At 28.4% G+C, this 20,518-nt stretch overlaps 1 protein-coding gene across 1 annotated transcript in view; it reads right to left on the bottom strand.

The window, feature by feature from the left end:
• Positions 1 to 20,518, bottom strand: part of LOC101236092 (protein CLEC16A) — an 89,900-nt gene that overhangs the window by 13,794 nt on the left and 55,588 nt on the right. Inside the window, exons 12-19 of the mRNA XM_065802308.1 lie at positions 14,826 to 14,914; positions 14,634 to 14,737; positions 10,412 to 10,458; positions 6,351 to 6,420; positions 4,131 to 4,240; positions 3,996 to 4,040; positions 3,845 to 3,895; positions 274 to 402 (exon numbers count right to left, since the gene is read on the bottom strand). Coding sequence (XP_065658380.1) covers positions 274 to 402; positions 3,845 to 3,895; positions 3,996 to 4,040; positions 4,131 to 4,240; positions 6,351 to 6,420; positions 10,412 to 10,458; positions 14,634 to 14,737; positions 14,826 to 14,914 — 645 coding nt within the window. The remainder of the gene's footprint in view (positions 1 to 273; positions 403 to 3,844; positions 3,896 to 3,995; positions 4,041 to 4,130; positions 4,241 to 6,350; positions 6,421 to 10,411; positions 10,459 to 14,633; positions 14,738 to 14,825; positions 14,915 to 20,518) is intronic.

Here is a 20,518-nt window from a genome sequence, read left to right as displayed (position 1 = left end):
ACTTATAGCTAGCATTAGCATAATTAGAAATAATTAGTAAACTTATAGCTAGCAATAGTATAATTAGAAATAATTAGTAAACTTGAAGCTAGCATTAGTATAATTAGAAATAATTAATAAACTTATAGCTAGCATTAGCATAATTAGAAATAATTAGTAAACTTATAGCTAGCATTAGTATAATTAGAAATAATTAGTAAACTTGAAGCTAGCATTAGTATAATTAGAAATAACAAGCGTTATACTTGCATGCAAAAAAAAAAGATAAAATACCCGCTGAGCTTTTTCGCTATCTCCACATGGTAACCTTTTCATAAAATCAATCCCAGTTAATGGAGTGATAGTAGCAGGAAGTAGAAGAGATGCATCCATTGTAATATATTCTACATTTAGTGGTTTTGCCTATCCAAGAAAAAAAAATTTATTTAAGTTTTTTTCATAATTAGCTTAATACATAACATTAACATGTTTATTTTTTTAAACTATTTTTACAAATTACTAATTTTATTGTGACTTAATATTTTATATTGCTTTAAAAAAGAGTTATAAAGTTTAGAGAAAGAGCTATATAAACATGACAGAAAAAATATAAAAAATAAATTGGTGACAAAAAACCTACTATATTAAATCTGGTGGTATAAGAAAAGATTACAGTATTTATCATAGTTATACTCCTACCACTAAATCAATAACACAAAGTATAAGAGAAATAAAAACAGAAAGAAAAGATTCTGTATTTAGGAGCAACATTGTTCGTTTCTTTAATAAATAAGTCAAATTGTATCAAAAAGCAGAGTCAATAGTTTACAACATTAACACTTAATTAATACTCAAAAAGAACTCAAAAGAAAGTAAAATAGTATTTTCATTGTAATTTAAAAAATAATGTATAAAAAGGTTCCATAACTGGCATACAATATCATTAATAATATATTTATAAAGCATGAAATAATATAACTTTAAAAATTTTTTAATGTTAGAGAACATTTTGACCCCTTTAACTATTGTATGATCAGTCATCCTTTTTTAGTTATCAGCAAGGTCTTTAAGTCTTTGATCAACAAATTTATAATATCCCATCTTGAGTTAAATCATAAGGTATAAAGTCCAAAAAAGCATTGTAAACATAAATAACTTTCTGTCAGACAACTGGTTTTGCATCTACTTGCTCTACGGCTAACTTGCTAACTGCTGAACTGAAAGAATTTTTTGTGCATTAAATAGAAGCGGCAAGGCTTCCCACAACCCTATTTCTGGAGGCACTACTCCAGAAATAGGGTTGGGGGAATGGGGGAATGGGGAAATGGGGGCTTCAGTACATGTATCAACTGATTTAGGGAGAACACGCAAAGGAATGTTACTACATTGACTAAGGGTTAGGGTTAGTGTTACTACATTGACTAAGGGTGAGGGTTAGGAGAAATTTTCCGCACTTTATTAATGCATTTTATTTTTTGAAAATTTTTGCATTTTACACACATCCTTATTTGTTTTTGTTACGTTGATTGTTTATGTAAAATTATTAATTTATTATGTTTTTGTTTATGTAAAGTCTGTTCAACTAAACTAACTATTTTGATAACTTCATATATATCAAGATTTATATCTATAATTTAAATCAATCACTTTCCATATAACAATCATTAATACATACAAAGTTACAGTTACAAACAGTAATAAACTGACAAAACGTAACAAATAACAATGACATAAAAACGACTATTGCTAAAAAATTATAAAAATTTAGTAAATACATTAATCATATTTTTTATAACATATTAACCAAAATATATTGCAAATATTATGACTGAATAAATAAATCAAATATAAACAGAAAAACACTGAGAAAATTACAAAAAACATTACAAACAAAACAAAAAATTACGCTAAAAAACTAATGAAAAAAAATCATTACTACAAATCAAGACCACATAACAGCATAACTAAAAAATAAATTGTAAATAAATAATCCTAAAAAATATATGAAAAAAAAAACTAAAGAAATATATGAAAGAAAACTAAAGAAATAAATGAAAAAATAAAAAAATCTTGGTTTGCTGATCTTTTCCCAATGTTCAAATATTTTTTTTTCCTTTCTTATCCATTCTTTTTATTTATTTCATTCATTAACTTTTTTTTTTTTTAACTTCTATTTTAGACTTTTTAATTTTTTTTCTTTCAGATGTTTCTTTTTTTTTTTTCTTCTTTTAAAACATTCTTCTTTTTAGTTAATTTTATTTTTTGTTTGAATTATAAATGTTTTCTTCTCACTTTTTCTTTTTTCCTCTTTTCATTTTTTTTAAAGCTTTTTTTTTAAATTTTTTGTTTATATTTAAGTCAAAAGCCTCTTTAAAGTTTTGAAGAAAATACAAAAACCTCTAATATTGATTAGGGACTTCTAATTAACAAAAGTGTCATTTGCATATTTTTTAAATTTTATTTTGGTCCTGAAAGTGGAATGCTGTATATAATGTAAGAACAAAATTTTTCTAGCCACAGTTGATAGCTGCAGCTATCAACACAAGGCTAGAAGAAATTTATTCTTAAAAATAAAAGAAATTTATAATACTTAATACATTGTAATTTTATACTTACATTTAATATTTATTAAATACTGGCATATAATTATATATTTTAAACTCTTATTTACTTTCAACAAGGTTGAAAGCAAGCACTATTAAGTTATGAGTTACTTCAAAATAGAGGATAGGGTTAAAAAGCTAGGAAATGGTTAACTGAAGACTTAAAAAGTTGTAGGTTTTATAAAAAAGGAAAACATGAAGATGAGTAAGAGTTAAAAATGTTGTTTAGGTATCAGCATGTAGAGAGGTAGCAGCTTCAGGATTAAATGATAAAGGTAGAAATAAGAAAACTAGAAGACATATTGTATGAAAGAGCTTTAGTTAAGGAGAGAAAATGCTCTAGATTATTTAGATTATTTATATTAGAAAAACAACATGAAAAAGGAAGACTAAAGCCTAATGATGATGATGATGATGATGATAATGATGATTATGATGATCATGTTGATCATAATGATGTTTATATATCCATATATAAACAAAATATAACATGAAATTTGAATAAAAAAAATATACTTTAGGATTTATAAATGTTTATGCAGCCCCAGTCACAAACCCAGTCCCGGCTATATTTTATCGAAACAAGCCCCAGTCAAATTTCAACCCCAGTGGCTTCCTAACTATTATTTGTTTTTTTTTCGTGTTTTTTCATACCGCAAAGTATAGGCACAATTGGTAACTTGATGAAAACCAAAATTGACCTTCAAGTTTAGTGTTTCAAGTTTTAAAATTTGAGATAAACTTGTCGGCTTGGAGCAATAGTGCTTTCATTATCAGAATCGATTTCCATGAATCTAAAGAGTTTGTTCAGTATTGCGACTTGCTTCTCTTATTATTACCAAATTGTGTACCACTTTCAGTGACAAATTTAAAGTTTTCTGTTAGGTGCAGTCGCTTTAAAATTAGTATTATTAAACTTTTTATTATCAGAATATTGTCTGAATAAAGAAGTTTTTATTATTTTCATTGAAAATATGAGGAAAAAAAAAAAAAGTTACACTGTTTCTAACATTCAAAATTTTTTTATTTAAAATTTTGTGATTTTGTGATAAAACATGTACATTTAAAGCATGGATCTCATGGTAAATTACAAACAGAGGCTGCAGATTTTTGCCAATAAATATTGAGATAAACATTTGTCCAAAAAAAAATTGTTGAGCCCTGTACAATATTATATCTAAACGGATTTAAATATTGCAGCATCCCTACTATTTACCAAATCAACCGTGATTGATATACTTCTTAAAAAAAATTGTGTATACCTTTAAATGGTGATATTGTCCTTCAAATGTGTCAACAAATAAATCATCGCCCTAAAAATTACAAAGGTAAAAACTTTCAATAATTAAGTCTTTTTGATTGAAATTGATCCAAAAACTTTAATGTTTTAGAAAACATAACAGTTATTAGTACCTTATAAAAATTTCGAAGTTGTAAAATAGTCTCTTCCCTTATGTTCTAAAAAAGTAAATGTTATTATTCAATGTATATATAAAAACACTCATATGTTTATTGATATAACCAAGTTAAAAACAAAACAAAAAAAACCTGTAACATAGCAAAATGTGCATCTGTAATTCGAATAATGTCTCCTTGGATAACTAACATGCGAATTACTTTTATACACATTTCAAAAGTCACTAATCTCATACATGAACCTGTAACCAATAAAAATTCATTAATAAACATTTATTCTGCTACTCATATAGCGTTGGTCAAAGTCAACTATAAAATTAGTGTTTGGTGTATGTTTAGTGTTGGGTGTAAGTCAACTATAAAATTAGTGTTTGGTGTATGTTTAGTGTTGGGTGTAAGTTAACTATAAAATTAGTGTTTGGTGTATGTTTAGTGTTGGGTGTAAGTTAACTATAAAATTAGTGTTTGGTGTATGTTTAGTGTTGGGTGTAAGTCAACTATAAAATTAGTGTTTGGTGTATGTTTAGTGTTGGGTGTAAGTCAACTATAAAATTAGTGTTTGGTGTATGTTTAGTGTTGGGTGTAAGTTAACTATAAAATTAGTGTTTGGTGTATGTTTAGTGTTGGGTGTAAGTTAACTATAAAATTAGTGTTTGGTGTATGTTTAGTGTTGGGTGTAAGTCAACTATAAAATTAGTGTTTGGTGTATGTTTAGTGTTGGGTGTAAGTCAACTATAAAATTAGTGTTTGGTGTATGTTTAGTGTTGGGTGTAAGTTAACTATAAAATTAGTGTTTGGTGTATGTTTAGTGTTGGGTGTAAGTTAACTATAAAATTAGTGTTGGGTGTAAGTTAACTATAAAATTAGTGTTTGGTGTATGTTTAGTGTTGGGTGTAAGTTAACTATAAAATTAGTGTTTGGTGTATGTTTAGTGTTGGGTGTAAGTTAACTATAAAATTAGTGTTTGGTGTATGTTTAGTGTTGGGTGTAAGTTAACTATAAAATTAGTGTTTGGTGTATGTTTAGTGTTGGGTGTAAGTTAACTATAAAATTAGTGTTTGGTGTATGTTTAGTGTTGGGTGTAAGTTAACTATAAAATTAGTGTTTGGTGTATGTTTAGTGTTGGGTGTAAGTTAACTATAAAATTAGTGTTTGGTGTATGTTTAGTGTTGGGTGTAAGTCAACTATAAAATTAGTGTTTGGTGTATGTTTAGTGTTGGGTGTAAGTTAACTATAAAATTAGTGTTTGGTGTATGTTTAGTGTTGGGTGTAAGTTAACTATAAAATTAGTGTTTGGTGTATGTTTAGTGTTGGGTGTAAGTCAACTATAAAATTAGTGTTTGGTGTATGTTTAGTGTTGGGTGTAAGTCAACTATAAAATTAGTGTTTGGTGTATGTTTAGTGTTGGGTGTAAGTTAACTATAAAATTAGTGTTTGGTGTATGTTTAGTGTTGGGTGTAAGTTAACTATAAAATTAGTGTTTGGTGTATGTTTAGTGTTGGGTGTAAGTCAACTATAAAATTAGTGTTTGGTGTATGTTTAGTGTTGGGTGTAAGTCAACTATAAAATTAGTGTTTGGTGTATGTTTAGTGTTGGGTGTAAGTTAACTATAAAATTAGTGTTTGGTGTATGTTTAGTGTTGGGTGTAAGTTAACTATAAAATTAGTGTTGGGTGTAAGTTAACTATAAAATTAGTGTTTGGTGTATGTTTAGTGTTGGGTGTAAGTTAACTATAAAATTAGTGTTTGGTGTATGTTTAGTGTTGGGTGTAAGTTAACTATAAAATTAGTGTTTGGTGTATGTTTAGTGTTGGGTGTAAGTTAACTATAAAATTAGTGTTTGGTGTATGTTTAGTGTTGGGTGTAAGTTAACTATAAAATTAGTGTTTGGTGTATGTTTAGTGTTGGGTGTAAGTTAACTATAAAATTAGTGTTTGGTGTATGTTTAGTGTTGGGTGTAAGTTAACTATAAAATTAGTGTTTGGTGTATGTTTAGTGTTGGGTGTAAGTTAACTATAAAATTAGTGTTTGGTGTATGTTTAGTGTTGGGTGTATGTTTTAGTTTATTGTTTATATTAATTTAACAATTTGAAAATTTTCATAGCCTTAAATATTTAATTTAAATATGCTTATCTCCATAAGATTTATATCCATAAGATTATTTTAAAATCTGAATTTTGGAAAATTAGAAAAAAAGAAATGTTTGAAATAATCAAATTCAAACTAAATCAATTATAAACAAACAAAACAAATTATAAGCAAATTAAATATTAAAAAAGTAAACTAATTATCAAGAAAATTTTACTAAAATAATTTTTATGGCTTTGTTAAAATTATATTATTACATACATACCATCACAAACACCTAACTCCAAACAATGAAGCAATTTATCCATAATATCATTGTTGTATTTGTCAGATTGCTAAAAAACAAAAAGTTTACAAGTAAAATACAGCCGATATAAACCAGTGTTCCTTACTCGGGTATTACCTTACCAGTTACCAGGGTAATTTGCAAGTTTTTTCTTACCTGATTTTACCCTAGGTAATTTTGAAAAATTAGTCATTTATTTTTAGGTAATTTTTAGTTTTATACATTTTTTTTGCGTAAATGCAAATTTTCGGATGTGATCAATTTTGTCAGGACATTTAATTGAATGAAAAGTTTTATAAAATAAATTCACCACCTATTGAATTTGCTGAAGTTTCCAGTTAGCATAAGTAATAATACAATGTAAACAAAGTTGAGATGTTCACAAAAGATTTATAGTGAATTTAAAGTTCAATTATAATTTATTTATTCGGAACATTGTCAAAATTATACATGTTTTTAATAAGAATCTTGTTTATATAAAAATTACAATAAATGATAAGAATATATATACATGTTTTTTAAATTAATTAAAAAAAAACAACATGAAGTTTTATTTTATGATAAATGTTGAAGACGACAAAGCAAGAGTATATCATTGCAGATAAATTTGTATCCTCGAGTTGAAGAAAGCAAAAAGGAAATTATCTTCACTTAATTCAAACCTGAATTCCAACTGCGTAGTAAGACCATCAACAAATTTCCTCTTTTATCCATTGAGCGTAGTTCAAAGATAAAAGTTATAAAATTTTTTCATTTTTGTTATATTTGATGGAAGTGGCGCTTGAACTAGACTGAGCAATGAAAGCCCACAATGAAATATGAAGCATTTCTACTGAAAAAACTTATTATATAAAAGTGGATAAGTAATAAAAACAAAGAAAAACAAACAGATGTTTAGAACAAACACAGATTTATTTTAAGAAGAAAAAGCTTATACACAAATCCTTGTCAACAGTAATTTTATCGTTAAAGTATACCTAAAATGAAACAGAACACATAAGTAACCATAAATCTTCATTAAATACAAAAGTTTAACTTACTTTAAAACAAATTTATACAATTGATCAAATTCCATGGATATTAGTATCGAGTGGAGCCTCTTTAGCATTGATGGCCTCATCTAGATAATTTCTCAATTTTCTTTTGGATTCAAGTCCGGACTTTGAGATGGCCATTCCAAAACACTGATGTTATTTGTGTCAAAGCATAACTTCATTTTCTCAATTGTTAAGAAGCATAATCTGATTGGAACCATTGCTAGTGTGGCTGGGTAGAGGACAAAAACACAAGACTACTAGTGCAATTGATCAAAATATCATTAATGTGATCATTAATGTGAAGAAAAATAGATTTATTTTGGCAGCTAAATTAGTTTTAAAAATTCAAGAAGATCATAACATCACAGTGACTCCTCAAACAATCAGAAATTGTAAAAGAGAACAAGGATATAGAGGTAGAGTAGTTCAAAAAAAACTCTTTTTGACTTCTAAACAAATGAAATGTCGATTGGAATTTGCAAAAGACTACGAAAAAATGCTGATATCATATTGTAAAAAAATTTTGTGGTCAGATGAGTCAAAATACAATCTCGTCTCATCGGATGGAGTCCAAAAAGTGTGGCGAAAAAAAAGAGGAGCTTATAAATTGAGTTGTTTGCGAGATAGTGTAATGCATGGAGGAGGAAATGTGATGGTTTGGGGTAGTATGAGTAGTATGAGAAAAGAAATGGGGAAATTTACATTTATTGATGACAAAATGGAAGCTTTAATGTATTGTGAAAGTCTCAAAGCTAACTTGCAACCATATACTTAAAAATTGAGAATGGGAAGCGATTTCACACTCCAGCTGGATAACATTCCAAAACATACCGCTAAGAAAACAAAGGTATACATTGGCATAAATAACATCAATGTTTTGGAATGGCCATCTCAAAGTCTGGACTTGAATCCAATAGAAAATTTGTGGTATATTTTGGACAGAAAAATTGGCGACTGAGCATTAAGACGCAAAGACAACTTAAAAGAAGCTACAATAAGGGCATGGGATAATATAACAACAGAAGAGACCCAAAATTTGATAAACTCAATGCCAAATCATCTAGATGAGGCCATCAAGGCTAAAGGAGGCCCCACTTGATACTAATTTCCATGGAATTTGATCAACTTGACATTCATAAGGTTTGAAAGCAATTAATTCACCAATACACAAATAAATTCTTAAATCAATACTTGATAAGAAATCTAAAAAAACTTTTAAATATTTTAACGGACTCATTTTTTTGATGCAAGCTTTAAAATTATGATTTTCAAATAAATTTTTTTCAAGTGTACGATTATTTTTTTTTGCATACTGTATATGTATATGTACATATATATATGTACATATATATATATATATATATATATATATATATATATATATATGTACATTTTGGGGATCTTTTTAAAGATATCTCTGCAGCAACTTCAACTGTTTTTGGCATAAAAATTTGCTGTATTGGTCCAACATTAAGGTAATATAAGAACTTGACACAAATTACGACATATTGGATGATTTTGCAGGGTACTGACTCCAGAACAGACTTACTTAGTGTTAACTGTAAATCAGACTTTTTGTAAATTACGTTTCATTATATTGTTTCATTGAACTAATAATATCTAGACCTTTAACATTTATGTTCATTTTAGGCTTCAGATATGGCAAGGGCCAGTGATAGGGGGTGCATGTTTTTTTTTTTTAATTTTTTCAGTAAATTAACATGCTACCAAAAAATACCAATGACATACTACCAAAAAAAACATCTCTTCTTTCTGGCCCTGGATATCAACTGTATAGAGCACAAACGTAGTATGTCCACATTTTTATGAAATCAATGTTTTACTATATTCTTATTGGCAGTAACATAAGCTTGTAGAGGACATTTGTAATATGTCCACAAGTGATATCCATCATTAGATATAACACAGAACACATAATACTTTGCTATATTTTACTAATGGTTTTGAAAGTTGAAATCCGTTTTTCTCCATATTTTGGTTTTTGGACATACTACGTTTGTGCTCTATACAGTCGATATGGTCTTTGTATTTTAAGTGCTCAATCAATTTCTAATATTTTTAGAAGTAAGCCTTTTAAGGGTAGATCTTTGCGGGAAAGCTGCAAGTACAAGACATATGTTATCTTAAATGTTTTTGACTTTTTTACAATAAGTAGCACCTATAGCAACTTTCTATACCATAGCCAGTTTAGCAACTCTGAAAATTTTTTTTAATACCCACCCTAATATATATATATATATATATATATATATATATATATATATATATATATATATATATATATATATATATTAAACAAATTGTTAAATGGATTAAAATGAGGTGAAACAGTTATACCAATATGAGCAAACCATTTTAAATAACAACCAAATGATTAAAAACTATATAACAATAAGTAGCAAGCGAAGTTTACAATAAAAATGTTGTTAATAAAAATGTAACCAAACAATTAATAATTGTCGGACAACTGAAATATCCTGACAACTGAAATTAAAATGTACAAGCAGTCATCAAAAATGACAATTTGACTTTCAACAGTATTAATTATTGAAAATATATAAATATATAACTAAACAACTAGGGTGAATATTTGCCTATGACTAGTTATTATGTGCTGTCTTTGAAAAATATTTTTTAACAGATATTGACAAAATTAACACTCCATAGGTTAACTAACAGTATATCATGGTTACTGTAACACCTAATTTATAAAATTATCTGGATAATACCCTGGTAAATTTAAAATTACAAATCACCCGAATAAATATTTTTGGCTGGATAATGGAAACATTGATGTAAATAAGAAAAATATCTAATATTGTCAAACCTAAAAGTACAAATACTTTAACATTATTATTTTAATAAACATAATCATAAAAACTTTATAAACAAATAATAGAGCATTTATCACAAATGAAAGAAATAATTGTAATATTTAAGACAATATCATAAAAATTTATTTAGGAAATAAGCCAAACTTACTTCTGGAGATGCAAGACCAATATCCTTTAGCAAGCTTACATAAACTCCTAAATATTTAAAATAATATTTTAAACATTTAAGAAAAAGTAAATAGGAAAACTAATATATATATAATACAAATACATATATAAATTTGTATAAAAATATATGTATAACAAAGTGTGTGTGTGTGTGTGTGTGTATATATATATATATATATATATATATATAGATATATATATATATATATATATATTTACACATATATAAATTAGTAGAAAATCACTAATCGAAATTTTTCATTTTACACTGTGTTTCATCCATTAAGACTCATCAGGAATGATGAGTTTTAATTGATGAAAAACAGTGTAAAATGAAATAAATTTGTAAGTTTAATAATTTTTTTTTTTGCACCAACATCTTTGCTTCCAACAAAGGCTGCAAGCAACCACTATTAGAGTTGGAAGCTACTGGAAGAGAAAAGATGAAGCAAGATAACGACTGACAGATGACTTAAAATATTGCAAATTATATGAATCAATTAGGCAAGATAAAGGAAGCGGATTCCAAAGAACTGATGATTGAGGAAAAAAACTAGACGAATAAGAGTTTTTAGAGCACTTAGGAACAGTCACATTAAAAGGATGAGACTTAATTGAATGACCAGTAACAGGAGAATGAATTTTAGTAGATGGCACAAGAGACGCTAGCTCTTTAGAGCAGTGCCCATAATAGCATTTATAGAAAAGAAAAAGAGAAGCAACATTACGACGACGTGATAATGGTTGAAGGTTGGCTATAAGAGCAGGTCCTACTATGTTTACAATGCATTTTTGCACCTTGTCTAAAAGAGAAATGGCATCATTCAAAGATCTGTCCTAGATATGGCAACAGTATTCTATACAAGGACAGATTTAAGATTTATAGAAATAAAGAATAGAACCCTAAGTAAGAAAGTAGCAAGCACAATAGAGATAAAATCTTAGCAGATGTGAACTTTGCAATCAATTTGATATATGGTTTCCAAGAAAAAGTGGAGGTAAGAGTTATACACCTACCCTTTATCTTATCCTATAAGATAAAGGGTAGGTGACTCATTAAGTACATTACCCTTCATAAATATAGGAAAATCTAGATTATTGCGATAAGGATTAGCAGAAAAAATTGAGTTTTATTTGAATCAAAGTTCACCAGCCTCTGAGAGCCTCATGCTGTAGCAGAAGTAAGATCCTTTTCAAGCTCAAATACCCCCTCCAAGCAATCAGTGAATGTTGGTTTTTTGTCAAGACAAGAATAAATGGTAATATCATTAGTGAACAATGCCACTTTAGATGTGAAAATACCTGGAAGATCTTTATTGTAAATTAAAAAGCATATTGGGCCAAGGATAGAACTTTGAGGAACTCCTGAAGATACAGTATATGAAAAAGAGTGCTGTCCATCGAGGACAACTTTTATACTATGATTGGAAAGGAAGGATTCAATAATCTAATGTTACTGGATACATCAAAAGCAGAAAGCTTATGCAAAAGGCCAACATGCCAATCTTTATCAAAAGCTTTGGGAATGTCAAGAGCGATGGCCTTAACCTCTCCATATCTATCTCATGCACGATAAAACCTTTGGTTATTACTGTTAGCAAATCAGCTGTAGAACAAGAAGATTGAAATCCATATGATGATCAGAAAGTAAGGTATTAGACTCAAGATGAGAGATTAAGTGCTTGTTATGTAAAGTTTCAAAAACCTTGCTTATAATAGGAAGAAGACTAATGGGACAGTAGTGAGACAAGTCAGATCGCTCTCCAGAACTTTTGAAAATGGGGATAACAGATGCAGCTTTCCAACAGGCTGGAAAACAAGACTCTGATAAGCACTTGTTAAATAGTTTTGTAAGTATAGACAACAGCTCCGGAGAACACTTCTGCAAGACTATAACAGGTATGTTGTCCAGGCCACAAGCTGTAGAAGAGTCTAAGTAGGAAATCACTTCAGATACAGAAGCTGGAGTGATATGAATGTCAAGCAATGGATCAACCTGTTGGTCGGCTATAACAGGTACAAGGCAACTTGTGGAATCAAGAGATGATATTGATGAAAAGTTCTTAGCAAACGATTCGACTTTGTCTTTAGGTGAGGTGACAAAGTTTGAACCATACAAGAGAGGTGGAATAATAGATTTGCCCTTATTATTGATACTGTTAAAGATTTTCAGGAAGCCACAATAGCCTAATTTTTGTGATGAAATACGAGATTTCATGACCTGATGCTATTGCTTTGGCGTTAAATAAAACCTTTTTACAATGGTTTCTAGCAATAGTAAACAGACATCTGTTTTCTGAAGAATTGTTTTGCTGATAGATATGGAAGTAATGGTTTCGATTAGAAAATTGAAGCAGCACGATGCAAGGAAAACCATGGAGAAGAGTGAGACTTGACTCAGAATCATCGAAAGGGAATAAAAAATTCCATGCCAGCCTGAATCCACAAAGTTAAGTAAGAAGCACATTTGTCAGCAGGAAGACAAAAAATTTCGAACCCAAACGCCATCACAAAGAAAATCAGGGAAAGAGTCCAGTGTCCCAGTCAGCTTTAAGGTAGTTGTAAGAGCTACAATGATAGGGGGATTCTGGTGAAGAAGAAGAATGAGATAATAGTTTTAGAGAGATCAAACCGTGATCAGAAGCACCTAAGGGTGAATGCGGAGAAACTGAGCACTGTCTAGGATCATAAACAAGACATAAGTCAAGTAGAGAAGGTAAATGATTTGAATTGTCTGAAAAGTGAGCTGGAAAGTTGACTATTTGAGTTAAAGATTGAAAAAAGGCAAAAGTTGTGGGCCTTAATGTCTGCAGAGTCAATGACACTAGAGCCAAGCCATTCAGTGTGATGAGCATTAAAGTCACCAACAGCAACAATATTGGCTGATGGATCTAGAGAGAGAGCTTGGTCAGTTTGATCAGAAACAACATTGAAAAGAGCGCAGTCTTGAGATGAAGGAGAGGAATATAGAACAAAGAGAATAGCGATAGAGTGAAGTGGTGCTAAGCAAAAGCACACAAAAGAATAGTCTGCGGATTCAAACCTAGCTTCCCAAAAAATGAGTTAATTCTTACGAATGTAAATGCCCAGGTCAAGCATGTGACTATTGGAGTTTTTACAAATCAAAGGAAGATAACCATCAACACTAAGATCACAAGATGAGACAGCCAAACTTAAATTAGTCTCACAAAGGGCAAGTAGATCTGGTGAACTTTTCAAGAAATAAGACTCAACAGAAGAAAAGTTACTTCAATGACCACAAATATTCGTGAATAATAGATTTAGAGAACTTGGTGATGACAATGGTTTTTTGTATTTTATAGTTTTTGGTACTTTAGTCATTTTTTTAATTTGTTAAAGATCTTGACTCAAAGCGTAGATAGTACTCAGTACACAATTTAATAGTCTAAGCAACTAGATAAGTGATTTTCGATTAATTCATTATTGCTCTGTTTTTTTAAGAACATTGAGCTTTCTATTTGTAGAATACATTAAGAATTATTTGTGAATACACACACACACACACACACACACACACACACACACACACACACACACACACACACACACACACACATATATTACATATAATTATATAACATTATATAAACAATAAAATAAAATAATTTTATATAAAATTTTACGAATTAATTAAAAAAATATTGATTTTTTACAGCATGAATTAGTGTTCAAAGCATGAATTTGGGATAAAATGTTTTAACTTCTCTTTATCTTCTCAGGGTTAAAAAAAAAAAGACTGGATTAAATATCAGTTGCCTGCAATATCTTGGAAAAAAAAAGGGGAAGATAGATTTTAAAATTCTTAACAATTTTTTGTGAACTTTACTTGATGATAAATAAACAATTATGTTTATTTTTGTTTTTTTAATTCACTTTCCCACTACAGACTTCTTTAATTGTGGTTGAAAAGCTCTTTCAACATTATAACTCAAAAACAAGGGCCTTGAAAAACAAGGCAAGAGCACAAGACAAACAAGAAAAACATTCAATTGTTAAGTAATTTTTATTTACTATCTTTTTTTTTTAGTTATTATATTTAATATATATTATAATTATTATATTTATTATACTTAAAAAATAAAATAATTAAGTTTAAATCATTGCATTTTTATTTCAAGCATTACTTTTATTTCAAGTAATATTTACTTTTAATTTTAATATATATTATGCATTGTGAGAACCTGTATTGGTCATAATTGCATACAAGAGACACAAAGCAAAAAACGTTTCTCCATCATCTCTATGACTACAGTCGAGAGAACTCAGAATGTTCTTAAGAAAAAGTCTAAATAAAACAGAAAAAATTAAAATACAAAAAGTTAAAAATAAAAAAACAAACAAAAAAAGAAAAAAAAATATATATATATATATACTTTTCCTTTCCTGGAGTAATACAACTTGCTGAAGTGATTTCTGATTTCTTACTTGCTGGAGTGATATCCCATTTCTTACTTTCAGATAGCTAAATTTATTTAAAGCATACAAAAACTTTAGTTTAAAAAAAGATAGTTTAAAATAAGTTATTTTTTAAACTGAAACAGAAACTCAAATCAAAAAATAATTTAATTAGGATAAAACCAATTTTTTTTTTGAAACTTTTGATTTTAAACTATCTTATATGTAAATATTACAACATATTATAATATATATTATACCTATATTATAGTTTATAAATTATTATCTTAACTTTGCTTTTTTTCTATGTAAAAAGCATTTTTTAGAAAATATGCTACTTAAACATATCATATAGACTAAAGATAAAATGTGTTTACTAATTATCATCATACTCTAACTCCTGTCACTTTCAAGTATTTTTTAATTATTTTTTAAAAGTTAAAAAAAAATTATTATAAATATTACAAATATTTCAATAACTCAATAAATTTGCCAATAAACCTGGAGATTGGTGGAAAATTGTATACATATATATATATATAGCGGTTTTTTTTGTTTTTGAATTTGTATTCAATGGCTGATGATTGCCGTATAGGCATGAAACTTAAAGTACCATAGAAAAAGTTGTTTTTTCTTCGTTAATATATATGTATATATATATATATATATATATATATATATACATATATATATCTATATATATAGATATATACATATATATATATATACATATATATATATATATATATATATATATATATATATATATATATATATATATATATATATATATATATATATATATATATATCTTGAATGTCGTAATAGCATAAAATAAGTAATTATTTTTTAAAAATAACACAAATTTTTTTTATTCTTGACATTTTTCGTAAAATTTATTTACATTTTCAAAAGATTATTTTACAACAAAAAAACTCTGAAATAAATAGTAAAAAATAGAAGTCTTTACAGAGAAATATTAACGGACATAACATTATACATAATAAAACAATATATTTATTACAAAATAACTTGGTAAATAACCAATCAAAATAACCAACTGTCAAAAAATAAATAAACTGACAGTAAAATTAAATAGATAAGTTTATAACATAATGTAAAGTTTGTTTATTAAGTGAGGGACATTCCCATTTTAATGTGGAGGGCTTCTTTTATCTTTAATTTGTGTTTGGTTGGGGCATTATCCAAAATCTCAAAAGAATCACAGTTAGCCAGATTTTTGCAATTAAGAGATAAATTTAAGTGTTAAATATATGAAATTTTTTATCACTTTAAGGTGCTCATTTATTCCAGTTGCCAAGTGTCTGGAGGTTTCTCCAATATAACTGGCATTACAGCCAGCGCAAGAAAATTTATAGACAACATCATCCAACATCAGACAACATTTATGCTCAAAACATTTTTTCAAAAATTCACTTTAAAAAATTATATTAGATTTCCACATCCGGTTCACATTTTTTATTTGGCGGAAAATATTACGATCAAACAGATGGTGCTGCTATAAATTCCCTTTAGCGCCTATCTTAGCTAATATTTTCATTAGCGCTTATCTTATATTTTCATCATATTTCATGAACAAACATGGGTCAATAACTGCTCCTTTACAGCACCATTTTTTTTATAAACGGTATGTGGATGACATAATTACTATTTTTAATTCTGAACATGAAGCTCAAGAATTTTTCAAACACCTCAATAAACAACATAAAAATTTGAAATTTACTATGGAAAAAACAAGATAACAGATTGGCGTTTTAGATGTACTTATTAAAAAATCCAATTCATTTTCGACTTCAGTTTATCACAAAAAAACAGATACAGGTCTTTTACAAAACTTTTTTAGTTTTATTCCCTCAACAAATTTGGACTAGTTCATTGTTTGATTGATTGTACATTTAAAATTAATAATACTTGGGTTGTTTTTGATAAAGATATTAAGAATCTATCATCAGTTTTACAAAATAATAAATTTCCACAAAAAATTATTGACTATGAAATTAAATCCTACATTGATAAGAAAATGAACCCATCTGTTTCTAACAGTGTTAATAGCTTAAATATAAGATATGTTAAGCTTCCATACATTGGAATGTACTCTAATTATACTAAAATGAAAATTTCAAAAATTGTTCATAAATATTGCAAGGATGTTCTAATAAAATTAATTTTCACTACCAATAAAATACAAGATTGTTTTTGCTTCAAAAAGTCACTTCCAAAACTGCTTAAATCTCATGTTGTCTATAAATTTTCTTGCGCTTGCTTTAATGCCAGTTATATTGGAGAAACCTCCAGACACTTGGCAACTAGAATAAATGAGCACCTTAAAAGTGATAAACAATCTCATATATTTAAACACTTAAATTTATCTTTTAATTGCAAAAATTTGGCTAACTGTGATTCTTTTGAGATTTTGGATAATGCCCCAACCAAACACAAATTAAAGATAAAAGAAGCCCTCCACATGAAATGGGAATGTCCCTCACTTAATAAACAAACTTTACATTATGCTATAAACTTATCTATTTAATTTTACTGTCAGTTTATTTATTTTTTAGGGTTCAGAAAATCTGCGCATATCTGCGCAGACACTTTAACGGAAACAAAAAATTTAAATTATCTGAATCAAATGTCTGAAATTATTTTTGCATACTTTAATTATGCAAAAATAATTTCAGACATTTGGAAAAACTCGTAAAAAGTAGATAATTATCTACTTTTTACGAGTTTTTCATTACTTATCTGTTTCTTTTTGGTTCAAGCTACATATAATCAAACGATATAAACTTTTGTAAGTGTTTCTTACTACAATTTAAAGTGATTTAGAACCAAGAAATCGTGTGTTTTCGTCATTCAAAATGTTTAAAATGGAAAACATTAAAATTTCGAATTATTTGACAAATCTTGATCAAGAGAAGCGTTCTGGCACTTGTTTAGCATGTAACAAAACTGTTCAATGGTCAAAGGAACGCCTTGCAGCGCATAAAAGATCAACATGTCCAAACGCCAGTGTTGAGGAAAAAAGATTGTTTTCTAAGCGTAACTATGAATCATCACATCTAATTAATGATAAAAGATATAAAGATAATGAAGATAAAACTGATTTTATCACTGCTACAGTTGAACTCGCCAAAAAGATCAAACCTGAAACTGCTGAGGATGAATTGATTGTTTTTATATGAGAAATGGCTGCGCTGCCTGAGGGAAGAAGGGAAACAATATTCAAGATGAACGCGCAAAATTATTGGAACATTATCGGTCGCGATAAATATCCTGCTCTTTATGAAATTGCTAAGCCTATTAACAAAATGATCTGCTCATTGGCTACAGCAGAAAGAGCTTGGTCGACCTTTCGATTTATTCACTCGCAACTAAGAAATCGTCTTACAAATGAGAGAGTTGAAAAGCTGGTATTCTTGTATACCAATAATGTGCTGATGGACACAAATGACAAGACTGATTACATTCTTGAAGAAGGTACAATACTCAATGGAATTGAATGTCAAGAAATCACTGAATAGGTGCCAGCATTATATTTTTTTATTACTGTAAGAATCTTTGAAAACTCCTATTGTTACTAATCACTGAATTTATAATAAAGTTAAAATATTGCTTAAAACATTTTTTAAGTTTAAAACTTTTTTTGTTGATTTCAAAAAATCGTCTGCAAAGCAGTAAATTTTGTTGGCGCTGACGTCTGCGCTGACAAATTACACTGTCTGCGCATATCTGCGCAGACAGTCCAAACCCTATTATTTTTTGATAGTTGGTTATTTTGATTGGTTATTTACCAAGCTATTTTGTAATAAGTATAATGGTTCATTATGTATAATTTTTTGTCCATTAATATTTCTCTGTAAAGACTTCTATTTTTTAATATTTACTTCTATATATGAGTTTTTTTTGTTGTAAAATAATCTTTTGAAAATGTAAATAAATTTTACGAAACATATCAAGAATAAAAAAAATCGTGTTATTTTTAAATACATATATATATATATATATATATATATATATATATATATATATATATATATATATATATATATATATATATATATGAAAAATGCATTAATGTGTGTTCTGGTAAAAAAAATCCCTCTTGTCCCCTCAGAATCACAACATTTATTTAGGGGTTTTAAATCACATAACTTTAAAAATATTTGATTTTTTGATTTAAAAATTTATATCTGACTATTTTCAGGGGTGACGAATCCAATGAAATGATCAGAAATGTTAAAAAATATTATTAAATACCTGTAACTATCAATTTAAATAATATTAGACATTTTTTTGTATACTTGTTTTTAATGCTCAAGAATGTGCATGTCGAATTGTATCCAAGGGCAAAACACCCAACCATTAGGACTACACAAATGATGAAAGTTTCAGGACTTCAGTTTGTCTAGAGGGAATTAAAAAATCTATTGCAAGATCCCGCTACAAAAAAAGTAGGAAATATGCCCCAGCTCTTACCCCTGGTGTCTTGGGCCCACCAGGGGGAATGGCTGGGGCATAGGCTCTACTTCTACAAGAGGGGCCTGGCCGATATCTGCTAAAAGTAAAATGGTCATATTTCAGGATCTTCTTGTAGCCAGAGGCTCCAAAAAGATCCTGAAATTTTCAATATTTTCAAGTAATTCTTATTTTACTAAGTACTCTTAATTATAAAAATTAGCAAAAAAAAATCAGCAAAATCTGAGATGTATGGTGACATGGCCTGGGTCAATTAACATGGAATTGCCATAATCTTTTTTTTAGTTATTAATCACTTATTTAATAGTTTAAAGAAAATTAAAGAGAGTTCTCTTAGGGTTGTTTGGAAAATGAGCCACATAGTTGACTATCTGAGTAAGAGATTGAAAAATAAAGAAGTTTTGGGCTTTAGTGCCAGCAGAGTCAGTGGTGTTAGAGCCAAGCCATTCAGTGTGATGAGCATTAAAGTCACCAATAACAACAATGTTTGCAGAGGGTAAAGAGAAAGACGCTAGTCAATTTAGTCAGAAATTACATCTAAAAGCAATTAGAGAAAAAGGAGAATAATTAAAAACAAAGAGAAAGACAATAGAGTAAAGAAGTGCTAAGTGGAAGCACATAAAAGAATGGCCTGAGGATTTAAACTTGATTTCACAACAAATAGGTGAATTGATGCAGTATACCCCCCAGCCACGAATGTGACAATTGATGGTGGAAAGTTACTTTAAGTCCACAAATATTTGTGAAAGATATATTAAAACAGTTAGGTGGTGGGAACGGTTTTTTATGATGTATATTTTTGGTTACTATAGCATGGTTTAAGTTTAAAGAGAACTTGAGTCATTCATAGATAGAGCACAGTATCCCAGGTAATGAGCTATGCAGTTGTCTCAGTCTTGTTAATTAACCTAAAGTTGTAAATTAGGGCTCATTATGCAGCCTTGACAATACACACCAAAAAGCATAAACACTATTCATGGGCAACATGGCACTGTTAATACTTTAATATTTTTAACTGTTGATGGAATCAGTTTCTCTGAGAGCTACCAGAGAGTTTAAGAAGCCTTACTATCAGCCAACCTCAGAACTATTAAACTGAGTTTTAGAGTTGTACCTTCATTAGGAGAAAATAGGATGAGTTGCATAGCCACTATCTAAGAGAAACACGCAAAAA

The sequence above is a fragment of the Hydra vulgaris genome, chromosome 08 (genome assembly GCF_038396675.1).
Source record: "Hydra vulgaris chromosome 08, alternate assembly HydraT2T_AEP".
Classification (NCBI taxonomy): Eukaryota; Metazoa; Cnidaria; class Hydrozoa; order Anthoathecata; family Hydridae; genus Hydra; species Hydra vulgaris.
This window is presented reverse-complemented; position numbering and strand designations above follow the sequence as displayed.